General features: G+C 47.3%; 1 protein-coding gene across 2 annotated transcripts in view; it reads left to right on the forward strand.

The window, feature by feature from the left end:
* Window positions 1-13,700: 13,700 nt before the first annotated feature.
* ETV6 (ETS variant transcription factor 6) overlaps window positions 13,701-14,228 on the forward strand; it is a 125,556-nt gene continuing 125,028 nt past the window's right edge. For both annotated transcript variants that reach the window (XM_039708144.1, XM_039708145.1), the window contains exon 1: window positions 13,701-13,868. In XM_039708144.1, the coding sequence (XP_039564078.1) occupies window positions 13,836-13,868 (33 nt within the window). In that variant the 5' untranslated portion in view covers window positions 13,701-13,835. The remainder of the gene's footprint in view (window positions 13,869-14,228) is intronic.

The following is a 14,228-nucleotide window of genomic DNA, read 5'->3' on the forward strand; positions in this document are numbered from 1 at the left end:
TGGTGAGAAAGCTGTAACAGAGAGGGGAACTCAGGTGCAAATTCCCCCATGTAGGCATGAAACCCCAGGTTTTTGTGTTCTCAGGTCTCTGGAGTAGGGATGGCGCTGTCCCATCGCTGCTGATGCCACTGTGACAGTTGTAGGTCTGGCACTCTGGGGCTGGCCAAAGCCTCCAAGCACACTGGGCAAATTTTTCATCAGCAGTGGGCAAAGTGGCAGCTTTGATTTAAAATCATGAGCCTGTTTAAAAAGGATTGAGGAGCTGTTCCTGGCTCTTTTATCAGCTGCCCATTGCCATTGGAAGGACAATTGCCCAGCTGGGCACTTCACCCACAGTGCCTCACTGCATCCAAGGAAGTTTTATAGAATTGTCAGACACGTGGATCTGTCTGTCTTCATCATGCCACATCGGCACCCTTCTGTGATTCTGTGATTGATTCTGATTGGGAAAAGAGGTGAAAAATCTCATAAAAAACCAGTTTCTGATTTTTATTTGGAGTGGAGCTTTTCTTTCTTGCATAGCACTCGTACGTATCCAGAAAAATACATTTTCTTAAGCAAACTGAAGAAAGTCTTGTCACTCATCAAGCATTCATGGCACTGACCTCTAGAGTTTTAAGTAATTTGAGTTCTCTTACACAAACTAGGAAGCAACTTTTCAATCAGCTTATCTTTTTTCTTTGTAAAATAATGTGGCATTTGGCATCAAGCAAGGCATTTTAAATAGAGACAGCTGGTGGCAAGTGTTTTCAGGGAGAAAGCCTGAACTTGTGATTTTCCTCACTTTCCCTCATTACAGATTTGGTATCTTTCAACCATAACACTTTTTGATTTTTTCCCCCCATCCTTTCCTCTCTCTTGTGTTGGTGGTCAGCTAGAAGGGTTTGAGGCTTAATAAACAGTACAGAGTTTAATAAACAGAACAGAGAGTGTTCAGTTGGGATCTCTGGAGACAGAAGTATTGTAGTGACTAGAAAGGGGAAAAAAAAACCCCCCACAACTACGTTTTTTTTCTGTTGCAAAGATATTTGGAGGTTTTCCAACTTGTAAGAAGGTTTCAGAAAGGACTCTCTGTGGGAAGGTGTGCCAAGGAGGGACATCTAGAACATGCTCTCTTCATCTCTGCTTTCTCTGCAGATTTTGATGGCAGACACTTCCACCAGTGAAGCACAAGGATTCAGAATTGTGCATGTTTTTACCCACTCTGCTGGTGAGAGATTTGGAAGCACAAAGTGAGAGAATGCAATCCCTTATCTTACAAAGAAGTGATAGAGTTTTCATCAAATATAATAAATGGAATTGTATCAGTGAAATTACACCCGATTGGTGGGAGGAATGATAAGGAGGACTCCCTGATATCAGAAAGCTAATTAATTACTTTATTATGCTATATTATTCTATACTGTATTACACTACATCTAAACTGAAACTGCACAGGCACTCAACTGAACAAAATTTCATGACTGTCTGCTGACTGACAGTCTGGACATGCCAAGGAAACAAAACACCCTCACTTTGGGTAAACAATCTTCACATTGCATTCTACTCTGGCACAACACAGGAGCAGCAAATGAGATCAGAATTGTTTTGATCATTCTTTTCTCTGCTTCTCTCACTGCTTCTCTCAGGTTCAATGAATGTGAATCCCACAAAACTGAGCATTCATCTTGCAAAAGGATCACACACCATCTGAGCAAATAAGCTGAGCATGTGAAATCTTTTACTGATGAATTTCATTTTCAATACTGGATGATCAGGTTGGGGGGGAATTGTGTGTCGGTTTTTCTTGTGTTTGGTTTGGGTTTTTTTTGTTTATTATTATTAATTATCATTATTATTGAATGCATCATGTCATCAGCATCAGAAAATGGCTTAAGCAGCAGTACCCCCAAAGTCCAACAATGAAATTGAGAGGCAGTAGATTTACTTGCACAAATACTGTCACCTGAAGACACACATTTACTGTCCAGAGAGGAACCAGAGGTAAAGTACAGCCTTGGTAGAAAGTTCCTTTGACATTGGAATTCGTTCCCTTTCACACACTGTGACATGCCAGTTTTGGCTATTGCAGGGTGTGATGCAAGATGCCACAGTTTGCTGTGGCTTCCTCTTCATCTGGGCAGATAGCCAGGATCTCTCTTGTAGATGGAAGTAGGAAAAATGAGTTTTTATGTGTCAAGAGCTGCTGGTTTTAATTTTGGGAAGCATATTTTTAGTAGCAAAATGGTGGGCATAGTAGATGTGGTTTTTTCCTCTTAGCTTTTTGTTTTTTAAATAAATGAGCACTTGGTTATGGAAAGGAGGGTAGATCAGAGTAAAAGAAGGGCCAGCTTGTTTTTGAGAAGTTTTAGAGGTGCTACTGGACTTTTTTTTCCCAAAGGGTAGCTTTGGAAACTTATGTTCCCAAAGTTCTTAGAGCTAGAATAGAATAGACTACGGAATGGAATGGAATGGAATGGAATGGAATGGAATGGAATGGAATGGAATGGAATAGAATAGAATAGAATAGAATAGAATAGAATAGAATAGAATAGAATATTTCAGTTGGAAGGGACCTGCAGTTGCCTGCAATCTGCATATGACCAGGCAGAACCCACTGGCCACGTGAGCTGGACCCACAGAGGACCAAAACATCTGGAAGTGTTTGACCTTTGCATCCTTCACCCAGGTGAGATCTCTTTACAAGAGCAAGCAGCCCAAACAGCCATTGTGTAGAGCTGTATCAGAAGGTGTAAATCACTGTCTCTCTTTACTGGGTGCACTGAAAAGCAGCATTTATCTCCATAGGTGTGTGAGGCAGATGATGGAGCTCAGAGCACTCCTGCAGATGGAGGATGGTGCTCTTGGCAATGGCCAGAGGGTGGTAGCACTGCACAGCTCCTACTGCTCTATCCTCCTCAAACTACAGTAAAACATAGCTGCATTTCTTCATTTCTTGTGAGAAAAAGAAGAAAGAAAGAGGTGAGGAAAGGTGGAGATTTTTAAATTAAGAGGAACTTTTACAAAAACATGTCATTTTCCTAGGCCCTAAAAACATGATGCTAGCTCACACTAGTGCTGGTGGCAATTTTCTGAGCTTCTACTTTTTCAGAGAATGCTCCTTTTGATATGACAGCCACAGGCTGTCAGGCTTATAGTTTCTCTGCCATGGCACAAAACTATCATAAACAATGACCCCACCACAGGAGTGGTCATATGCAGCTTCCAGGCAATTGCAGGTCCTTTCCAACTGAGATATTCTATTCCATTCTATTCTCTTCTATCTCTAAGGACTTTGGGAATGTAACAATATTTGGTGTCGTGGAAGTCTTCTGGTATACGCATCTCTCCATTTTTGTAGTTGTAGGTTACCTTAAATTTTCTGAAAGTTGGAAAATGGAGAAAATTAATTGTTGAAGGGCACAAATTACACTAATGCTAACATTAGAACTATTGTGTGCCCATGTACTTGTGCATATAGTTGTGTGTCTGACTGTTAGTATTAATTAGCTTGTAGTTTAAAGCATAGAGGATCCAAAGCTCACAGCTTCCAAATGTCATTTGATGTGACATTATGTATTTTAGAGCCATAAAAATAAACTTGGGCTGCTGATATCAGTCACCTCGTCTTTTTCTCTCCTATGCCAGTGAGAACTGTGTGCCCCTCTCTGTTTACTCCCATTTCCAGTTGCATTTACTGTAATAATTTAAACCAGAATAATGTGTTGGCCTTGCTGCATGACCATAGGCAGGTGGCTTCACTGCTCTGACCCTCATTCTCCCACAGGTGAAACAAAGGTAATGATGCTCTGTGGAGAGCTCTGAGATCTCCAGCTGCTGTGGAAGAGACAATAGCGTGATTACAATTTTCCAGGCACTGTAAGACCCCGTGTTTGGTGGCATTTTTTTTGTCTGTCTCCTGACACTTTCAAATGCTGCCATGCACACTCTCACTGTGTTTTTTTCTCTCTCCCCACTGCGGCTCTTTCTCCTCTTGCTGCTGCCTCTCCTCTGTCACAAAGGCCTCTCTCAAGAAAATCTACTTCATCTATTGACCCATTTTCCTCCTATTGTTGGGTTCTGATTTGTCACTGCCTTTCCCTTCACAACCACTTGTACCAACAGTTCCTTCACCACCATCCCCTTTCCTGCTCCCCTCCTCCGCAATTCTCCTTCAGCCCTGACACTTTCTCTAGAAACAGCTTCAGGCTATTTCTAACCTTCCTTCTCTCATCAAAGTGCTTGAAAAATCGGCTCACTTCCTTCTCTTGGAAGGGAGGCTGCAGTGGTTCGTGGGCCAGGCTGGGAACCAGGAGCTCCTGGCTGGTGATGGTGGCAGTGCCACTGAGTCACCACCCGGCCTTCGGCAGGGCACTCACCCTCTCTAGCTTTAAAATAGGAGCAGTACTTGTGTGCTTACCTCACATGGATGTTGTAAAAACTTAATTACCACTTGTAAGATGGTATCTAAGAGTGAAACGTGTCTTTATCTCTTGCTGAGGTAGTTGTGACCACTTCAATCTGCACTTAGTTCAGGCCCTGGCATCTGGAAGTATCTTCCACAAGCAGCTAAAGCCTTCCTTTCTCCTGGTCACAAAGGTCTCTGTGCCATAATCCTCTGACACAGAGGAGTCTCCCTGGCTGTGAGGATAACAGGCAAGGAAACTAAATTTCCATCCAGTCAAGGTCCAGCCTATCCAGCCCCTCTGATCACCCTCTCCCTCTCTCTGCCCCCCTGAAATCGCTGCCAAGACCTCTTCTGAACAAAAATCCTGGTCCTCATCACAACTGCCTTTTCCAGCCTCACCAGTTGCTTTGCTCTTCCCTTCCTCTACAGCTGACAGGACTGGAGTTCAGGCTGCCCTCCCTGCTCCTCCTTCCTGGGTGCCCTCAGCCTGCCTTGATGGGTACAACCCAAGACGGAGCCTTCGCCTTCCTGGGCAGCGGCTGCAGGGACAGCTCTGGTGGGAAGGGGCAGTGAACCACATGCAGGGCAGGCAGCAGTGGTTATCCCACCCCTGTCTAAGTAACAACCCAGGTTGTTGGCACACAGGTCCACCCACCTCAGTGCCTCTTGACAAGTAAATATTGGGGTCAGCTCAAATTTCCGGTCTTAATTACGCCACTCCCTACAGGCACTGAAGAAAAGCATCAGCAACCTGGGCTGATTACTGCCCCTTTCCTGGGAGAGGGCGATCTGTTTGCTGGGATGGAGGTGGCAGGATGTGCAGTGCCTGCAGAAGCTGCAATCAACCCTTCTGGGTGCAAGATGTGCCTTTGGGGATGGGAGACAACAACAGAAATAAAGGCCACTTCAGATTAGGGCAGTCCAAACCCAAAAGGAACAGAAAAATTATTTATCTTTTGTATTCGTCACCAAAATATTTTTCTTGGAGTGTACTTCTCTGTATCTGAGCTCAAGGTATAAAAGGACATGAGGATGGAGTAAGACCTGTAAGTGGAAACTGCTGCTCAGCCAGGGAGAGGCTACTAACTCCCCATAATGCATGCACTCTAAACTACATCCATAAATGTCAGGCATGATTTAATAGGCTATAAAATCCTACATCACGATGCCACTGGAACTATTGAAAATAAAAGCAGATAAATCACAGTTCTGTGCAACAAGCTGTACTTGCATTGCTATTTTTTTCATCTACCAGGGTCTCATTGTACCATTTGCTGAGCATACACAACTCTCAGCCTTGAGTTTCCATTTCCTTCTCTATTTCCAAGTTGAGTTTTCACATCAGCCCACTGGCTTTGCAGCTGTGTGGTCACACTGCTGTAAGCTCTGGCCCCAGAGTCTGCAGAACTGCTCAGAAAGGTGCTGAGCTTCCACAAGCTCAATTTTTTCCCCTCAATACCAGGGGACACAATACCATTATGAGCAGATTGACTGCTGTTGCTCATACAATATTATTCCTCACATTAGGTTATGAGCATTAAATCTACTAGACAATTTTTATTCGGCAGGAAAACAATTTGTGTCACTCTTCTACTGCCAGCAAGATACAGAGTTACAATGACATCAATGACATCAATGACATTGGAACTGGCATGACAGCTGTAATCCTGTCACCCTGTGGAGAAAATGGTGCTGAAAAAGGAGGGAGGGAGTGGTGAGACTGGGAAAATATTACTAATAGGGAGGATTGGGTTTTTAGAAAAGTTTGCTTCACCTCTGCAGCTGAGGTGACTGAACTGGAGAATTAAAAATCAACCACAGTACCTGCAAAATGTAAATCAATTTGGACTTACCTGACACAGAATTTGAATACTATCCCTTCAGTTTCTACATTTTTTCTTTTTTTTTTTTTAATGTTTTACAGTAACAAAATATAGCTTGATTTTTTCTACTTTTACCTTGAGTTACATCATATAACTTAATGCTTCTTAATTTTTCTGGTCCACATCATTTAATTAAATATGAAATCAAAAGGCAGGTGGAAAGGCAAAAAGGAACAGAGAAAAATAAGAGAGAAAAAACAAGAAGGAATGAAAGAGAGGAAAGACATTTTTTAGCATTCAGAATTTGTGGGGGAAGTCTGAAAACATGTACTTTACAAGACGAAATCTGGAGGCAGGTAATGAAATACATACAATTTAAGGAATTTTCCAAAGTAATTTTTTCCCCTCAAAATCTTGTGATTTTGAGGTGAGATGCAACTGACTCATTATTTTGTATTCAAGAGGTTGTAAATACTGACATACACTTCACTGTTCTGGACCGTGAAAAAACCAAACACAACAGTAATAGCTTATGCCTGAAATTGGGAGCTGGGCATCTAGTACTTTGTGTGAAAAAAACAAACACAACAGTAATAGCTTCTTGTGCCTGAAATTGGGAGCTGGGCATCTAGTACTTTGCAGAATTGTCCTCCAAAAATCCTGGTTTTTGTAACCCTTTCTGCTTTCCCTTACTTACCAGTGCTTTGCAGACATGATGAGCCCATGCCCACAGCAATTTCTCTGTGGTCCCTGCTCTGGCTGTGCCCGTGCTGACCCTGGCCAGCACAGCCCTGCCCCTGTCACTGCATGTCTTTCAGTGATGCCAGGAAGTTCCTCACATATCTGCAGAGATTTAAATTCCATTTAAACCACCAGCCCTGCTAAAGTAGGTTGTGTGGGGAGATTTTGCTGGTGCAGCCCAGCCTCTTACCCCAGCTTCTCCACAGCTCCCTCCTGCTGACCTTTCCCTCCCTGTTCACCCATGGGCTGCTCTCCCTCCTTTGATTCAGCCTGCCCAGCCTTGTCCATCTCCAGCCAAAGGCAGAGGTATCCTGCTTTTACTCCTTGGTCCTGGTGGCCCTTCCACACATTTTTCTGGGCAAGGTTCTCTAGTGGCAGAGCAAGGAGCAGCACCTGGCTGAGCCTCTTGACTCTTTGGAGGTGAGGAAGAGACACTGCCAGCATGAGCTGAGGGGACAGGCTGCATCTGTGCCCTTGAGCAGCCAAAAGATTCCAGTTTGAGGTATCCCTGTCAGTCTCCTTCTGAGGGAGACCGTAGTCAGGGGAACTGGGCTGGGACAAACACAGGGACAAACATGCACAAACACACAGATTATGTATTCCTGTGCCTTTTCACTGTACTAAAGGCAGCTGCGGTCTCCTTCTGAGGGAGACCATAGTCAGGGGAACTGAGCTGGTTTTAAACACAGGGACACATGCACAGACATACAGATTATGTATTCCTGTGCCTTTTCACTGTACTAAAGGCAGCTGCTGGCACAATCAAAGGAGGGCAGAGCAGTGTGGGATGGAGTATTTTTGCATCTTTTACACTCTTAGCCCTGGAAGTTTTGCTTTGTGGCACCACACTGCAACCAAAACATTAGGAGAGGTAGCAAAGGACTTGGCTGTAAATGCCTCATGGTGCCATGGGACTGTTCCACAGCAGCATGAGAGGAGGCCCTGGTCCCAAGCAGTTTGGATTAACCTGACAGTCAGGTTTAGCCTTTGCCAGGTTGGTGTCACTGGAATCAATGCTCTCAGGGCCACTCACTGCCTCATTTTTTTGTGCTACAACTTGAGCATATGTTCCAGGAGTAGCACTGTCAGCACGTGTCTGAGCAGTGACTTGTGCAATGGAGTCCACTTCTCAAACACCACTATCAGCTGGTCTCTCAGAAAATGCTGACTGCTCAGTACAATTCTCAATTTCTCTTTCCCTTTCTCAAGAACAAGAGTCACACTTGGAGCAATAGAAAACTTTTTCTCCTATTTACAGAAGCAATACACTAGATGACTCAAAATAATACAATATGTGACAATGTGTGAGGATGATGTGACATCAAGAATGATGTTCAGCATTATTTTCTTTTACATATGTTTGCTGCTGGATGAATAGGTGTCATACCAGCATTTCTGCATTTCTAGTTTGGCTGTTGTGAGTTTCTGAAATGGGAAAGCTACGTGAGTGATCTTTAGTACTCAAGTATCTTTATATCAAAGTGCCTGCAGCTTTGGGGAATGCACAAATAAAACTATTTTGACTTAAAACCAAATCAAATCAAAACAAAAACTTATTATGAAAATCATTATATTGGTGCAACTCCTATTCATAGAGCCAGACTATGGAATCTCAAGTAAGACCAGACTCTTAGATGAACCAATTTGCAAGAATGCAAACAAAATGGATATAACATTTCTCACTCTAACAGTACAGACTGGATTTCATAACTATTCCTAAAAAGTCAAGGATTTGGGACTTCTACAAGAAACCTGTCTGAATCTTGGAAAAAGGACTTGCCTGATAACATGAAGTGAAGGCGAGTCTTACTGCTACTGATAAGAAGCAGCATGACTGATGCATATTAAGGCCATAAAACACAATTTAATTTCAGAAACTGATTTGGTAAGAGGGAAAGGAATCACAGTGCCAAATGTGCAATGGGAATCACTTCCACAGTACCTCTGTGTACCAGCCCTCGTGGATTTCTCTTTAGCCCTCGAGACTAAAAAAATCAGTTGCATTCTAACATGAACATGTCCTTGCATGTTCTGTGAATTTACTGTCTGCTCCTGTCCTTTGTTGTTAGGAGCTTGATTCTGTCCCTCACTTTGGAAGAGTCATCTCTGTTGAGGCCCAGTAATGTCAAGAGACCCATCAAGAATCTGCTCAAACAGATTCTTGTTTCAGATATTTTTGTCTGGAAGACAAAAATAAAACTAGTAATACAAGTGAGACAAACAAGTGAGCACTAAATGAGTCAGTTAAGTTGTGCTGGGGAAAGATAAAGGGAAGGAAAAGATAACAGAGGAGAAGCAGTAGAATGAGTTAATGATAACTGGGCACTGGGAAGTAATGACTGGTTTGAGAATAAAAAGAGGAAAGGAAAAATACTACTATGAACAAAGTCTCCTTAATAAAAGTCAATGATTATTGCAAACATCGGAGGCGTTGCTGTACCCTGCTGAAACCAGAAGAACAGTACACACAAAAGAAGGAATGGAAACCTTGGCTTTCAGCTCGATGTGGGTAGTCAAGTGTCTAACTCCTTTGAGAAAAAGGCTTCAACATCCTTCTGGGACATAGGAAAAAGCCCCTGACCTAGCTGCTGAGCAAGTACAAGTAGGAAGACACTGGGAGTCCTGTGGCTGTGAAAGAGGCCCAGGTGGCAGGGAATCACTGGAAGCTGCTGGGCAGATGCACAGAAAATTATAAGTCCCAATGAAAGGGTGGTTTGTGTCCTTTACTGTTTTCAGGGACAATCTTTAGGCCAGAAAATACAATACCAATACAATCTAGAGCCAGATTTTTCAGGCCACTCTGAGAAAAGCATCCTTCAGTCTGTTGCTTTTCTCATCCTGCTGCTGTCCCACAGCACACCACCCACCTTCCCTTTCTGGGAGAGCCCTAGGCAAGGTAGGAGCTTGGCCTCACCTCACAGGCCGTGGTACCTTTTGCCTGTATTAGTGCTGCTGACATCCATCCAAACAAAAAGTTAGGGGAATTCTGGCTGGAGTGTTGATGACGGGTGGCTCTGCCAGATCATAAATCCTAACTAATGGGTGCTCCCTGGAGATAAGCTCAGCAGTAGCCTCTAGGTGAGAGGGAAAGAAACTCACTGGGAGCCTGCTCAAGGTTAAACACGAGCTAATGGACTTCCTTTCCGCTCTGTGCAATCTCCACGTGGCACAGATCTAAAGGGGAGCTGACAGCTGGAGCAGCTTCCTCTTACTTCTCCAGAACAACCGTCCTGCAACCATGGACCACCCTGCACACCAGGAGATTTGGTAGCATCTTTCTTCTCCTGCCCAGAGCAGCAGGCAGGACCTTAAAGTCTGAGGTCTCAAGAGACGCAACTAACGAGAGGACCTGCAAGAAATCAGGGCAGAGAAACAAGGGCAGAACCAAGCAGAAAAGCTAACACATGTCACAGGGTCTGGCCCTCCTTGTTCAAAGGGTTCAAAGGTGTTCTCCAGTCACGGTGTGTAGCGCCCAGCCAGCATGGCTGAGGCTCCTGTTGGCACAGGGTGCAGTGGGGTGTGTTTTGTCCAGCCACATTTCCTTCCTTCCTTTCCTTCCCAGCTTTCTTACAGCCACTTCAGTGGGATTGACTTGTGGCTGAAGAGGTGCTGTAGTCATGGCTGTGGCCTTCTCTACATGTTCACCATTTCTTTCCTTTTTCTAGTTTCCATCCATGGAACTCACATTTCCTGGAATGTTGGAAAAAACAAACAATGAGCTGAAAGAGAATAGCTCTTGTAGCAGTGGGGTACAAAGTGACACAGACCCCTTATGCATCTGAGGAGATCTCTCTATTCCAACCTTTTCTAGTTTCCATCCGTGGAACTCACATTTAGTGGAGTTTTGGAAAAAACAAACAGAATGAGCTGAAAGAGAATAGGGGAACAAAGTGACACAGACCCCTTATGCATCCGAAGGAGATCTTTCTATTCCAAAAATCAGTCCCTTTTTATACCTTTAATTTCAAGCTGACAAACCGAGACTTAACAGAAAGGCCAGATCGACTGGCTCAGCTGCCATGCTGCTCTCCACGTGTTCTCCCATCCAATCAGCTTCCTGCTCATACACTCTTCACACTTCCTTTAGCCAATCAGCTTCCTGCTCATATGCTGTCCATGCGTTCCTCCAGCCAATCAGCTTCCTGTTCATACGCTGTCCACGCGTTCCTCCAGCCAATCAGCTTCCTGCTCATACGCTGTCCACTCATTCCTCCAGCCAATCACAATCTCGCTTCCAACTGACTCTCTCCTCACCCTCACCCCTCATTCAACTCCAACCATCCTTCCTCCAGCCAATCACAATTTCGCTTCCAACTGACTTTCTCCTCACCCTCACCCCTCATTCAACTCCAACCATCCAGGCCGGAGCTGTGCCTTTCCCGTGGGGGCTTCTCATGACCATAAGCCATAGAAACTTTAATAATTATAACTCCACATCCTACAAGCTCCAATCAGGTTGTGGGCTTGGACAGATACTTGCAACCATCCACACTGAGAGGTTTGAGGGGATGGATCACGGCCTGTATTTGTAAGGGCCATTAGTCAAAGTGTGAGGAAAAGCAGCTATCAGGGATCCCAGAAGGAAGAGATGTTGAAACTCCAGGCAGAAAACTGAAACTTGGGACGCACATCTGCACCAGAATGTCTGTGGAGAAAAAGAGATTGCAGTGGCACTGCAAGAAGGAGCACATGTGATTCAGAGCCACGTCAGGTGACAGGTTCTGTAGGAGCCTTGGAGGCAGCTTGGAGACAAATGAACCTGTGATGGGCTGAGAAAATGACGACCAATTGCACGGGTATCAAAGAACACCAACAACATAAGTGATAAAGTGGCTGCAGGGACTGATTAATGAAAGGAGATAAAAATGAAAGGATGGTAATAACTAGGAAAATAAGTGATACCTCTGTGTAAAACACAAACAGCTGTCGAGGAGAAAAACTGTTCAGGGGAGTACACAACGTGGGTGTAACCAGAAGTAATTGGGTGAAACTGGACAAGTGAAAATATAGATCAAATATCTTCTTGACCATGGGACTTCCTGGACTGTGAAACACTTGAAAAGAAAGAGGTGCAAGCCCCAGTTCCTGAGGCATTTAAAAGAAAAGTCATACAAGTGCTGTAAATCCTCTGCCATCAGGGGAGCAGAGTAGATCACCTAACAAATCCTTTCCACCTCAAATTTCTATATTTGATATAAAGAATCTCAAAAAACCTCCAATTTGCCGTGAGACAGAGAATAATAACCCAGCTCTGACACAGTTTAGTGATTTAGGGGATACAGTAGTGCTGGGTTGACAGGTGGACTGGATGATCTCCAAAGACTCTTCCAACCTTGATGATTCCATGATTCTGAACAGCAACAACTCCACTTCAGCAGCTCATCTGTGCTGAGGGATGGCAGTACATATGAATCCTTCACTGTTGAGTTGGTCATATATTTAAAGAGGGTCATTAGTTGCTAGGCTGGAAGGAGACAGCACCATCCCTCATTTAGTTTAAGGCCAAAATGAAGCTGTAAGAGGCTGCAGAGAGTGGGTCCTGGTTTGCAAAATGGAGCAAGAGGTGCCTACAGCAGTCTGGCCTGTTGGCCATGAACCAGCTCTGCATTTGCTGCCAGCACACCACACTTAAAGCAGGCACCACGGAATGGGAGCTAAGCCTTGCACTGAAAGCATCGCGGTTGGATTCCCTCTCGTTTGCTTTTTGGTAGCACCAAATCGCTTCCAGGAGCCTGCCCTGTGCCAGTGCACAGCACCCTGCCAGCCCTGCCTTGCAGTCAGTCCTACGGGTACAAAGCAGTGCCCTGCTCCCTGGCAACTTCAGGCCTAGCAGTAAAGTGGGCGCATCTAAAAACCAGTCAGGACACCAGAAACTGCCCGTGAAACCACAGAGAGATCTGGACGAAGAGATGGCCGAGGTGTTTTTCACTTTCCCCCAGCTCTTTTCACTCCCATCACGAGGGCTGTACTGTCCAGGAGCCAGACAGAAGCGGACACCACGGCGGATGGAAATCACTCCAGAGGCAAGGGTTTGTACCCACCCGCTGCGGGTGACACAAACACATCCTGAGACCCCGCGCTCCGAACGCAGGGCCAGGCCGGGCTCTGAACACGGGGACAGATCCGGGCCGGGCCGGTGGTGCCTCAGCGGACACCCCGTGCTCCAGCGGCCGGCGCTGCCCGAGCGGCGGCGGAACAAAGCTCGCTGCGCTGCCGGGGCCCGCCCGTCCCGCTGCCCGCCCGTCCCGCTGCCCGCCCCGGGACCGCCGCTCGGCGCTTAAAGGGGCCGCGCGGTGGGAAACGCCACCAGCCTGGCTGCGGCCACACGGCCTGGCCGCGCCCTCCCAGCCTCCCCGCAGCCCAGGCCGGCCCGCAGCCCGCCCGCGGGCCGGAGGAGCCGGGCCGGCGGTGGCCGCTGCTGCCGGCGCGGCCCCTTTAAGGGGCGGTGCGGGTGCCGGGAACCCACGTCAGTTTCGGCCCCGAAACTCCGGATCAATGAGCGGCGGCGCGGGGCGGGGCTCAGCGCCCGGCCCGGCCCGGCCCCCGCTGCCGCCTTTCGGTTTCTCTCTTTTCCAGGAAGGAAAACACCGGCGGGCACCGGGGCCGCGCCCCCCCGCCGCCCCCCACTTCCCTTCCCGCGCACTCCCGCGCCCTCTCCCTCTTCCCGCGCGCGCGCATCTCCTCTCGCGCGGGGCCGCGAGCACGCGCAAGGCACACGCGCGGGGTCATTCCTCCCCCCGGCCGCCACTTCCCCTTGAGGGGACGGGCCGGGTCGGGCCGCGCCGCCGCGCCGGGAGAGGAGCGGAAAGTGGGGAAAGCCCGAGAACTTCCCGTCTGCCCGCCCGCGCCTGCCCCGTCGGGCTCCGCCGAGTCCCTGCAGAGAGATGTCCGAGACTCCTGCTCAGTGTTGCATCAAGGTAAAGCCCCGTCCCTCTGCCCGCCCGGCCCCTGTCAGCGCGGGTCGCGCCCGCCGGCGCCGCGGGGCGGTGGGCTTCGCCGCGTTTCCCCCGGGGTTATTTTGGTGGAAATAACTGCTTTTCCCGCTTCTGTTTTTCACCCGGACGGGCGAAGGGAGGCCGCGGGGGTCGGTGCCCCCTGTGCGGGCGCTCCCCGCGCCGCTCCGGCCGCGGGCGGGGGCGCGGTGCCGCGGGCTGTCAGCGCCCTGCGCTGCCCGGGGACACGGCGGCGGCCCGGCTCTGCCGGCGTGGCTCTCCTCGGCACCGAGCTGTAAGGGGGCCCCGGAGCCCGGCCCGGCCTCCCGCGGGGCTGCCTGCCCG

Source organism: Passer montanus, unplaced genomic scaffold (genome assembly GCF_014805655.1).
Source record: "Passer montanus isolate IOZ18808 unplaced genomic scaffold, ASM1480565v1 scaffold20, whole genome shotgun sequence".
NCBI lineage: Eukaryota > Metazoa > Chordata > Aves > Passeriformes > Passeridae > Passer > Passer montanus.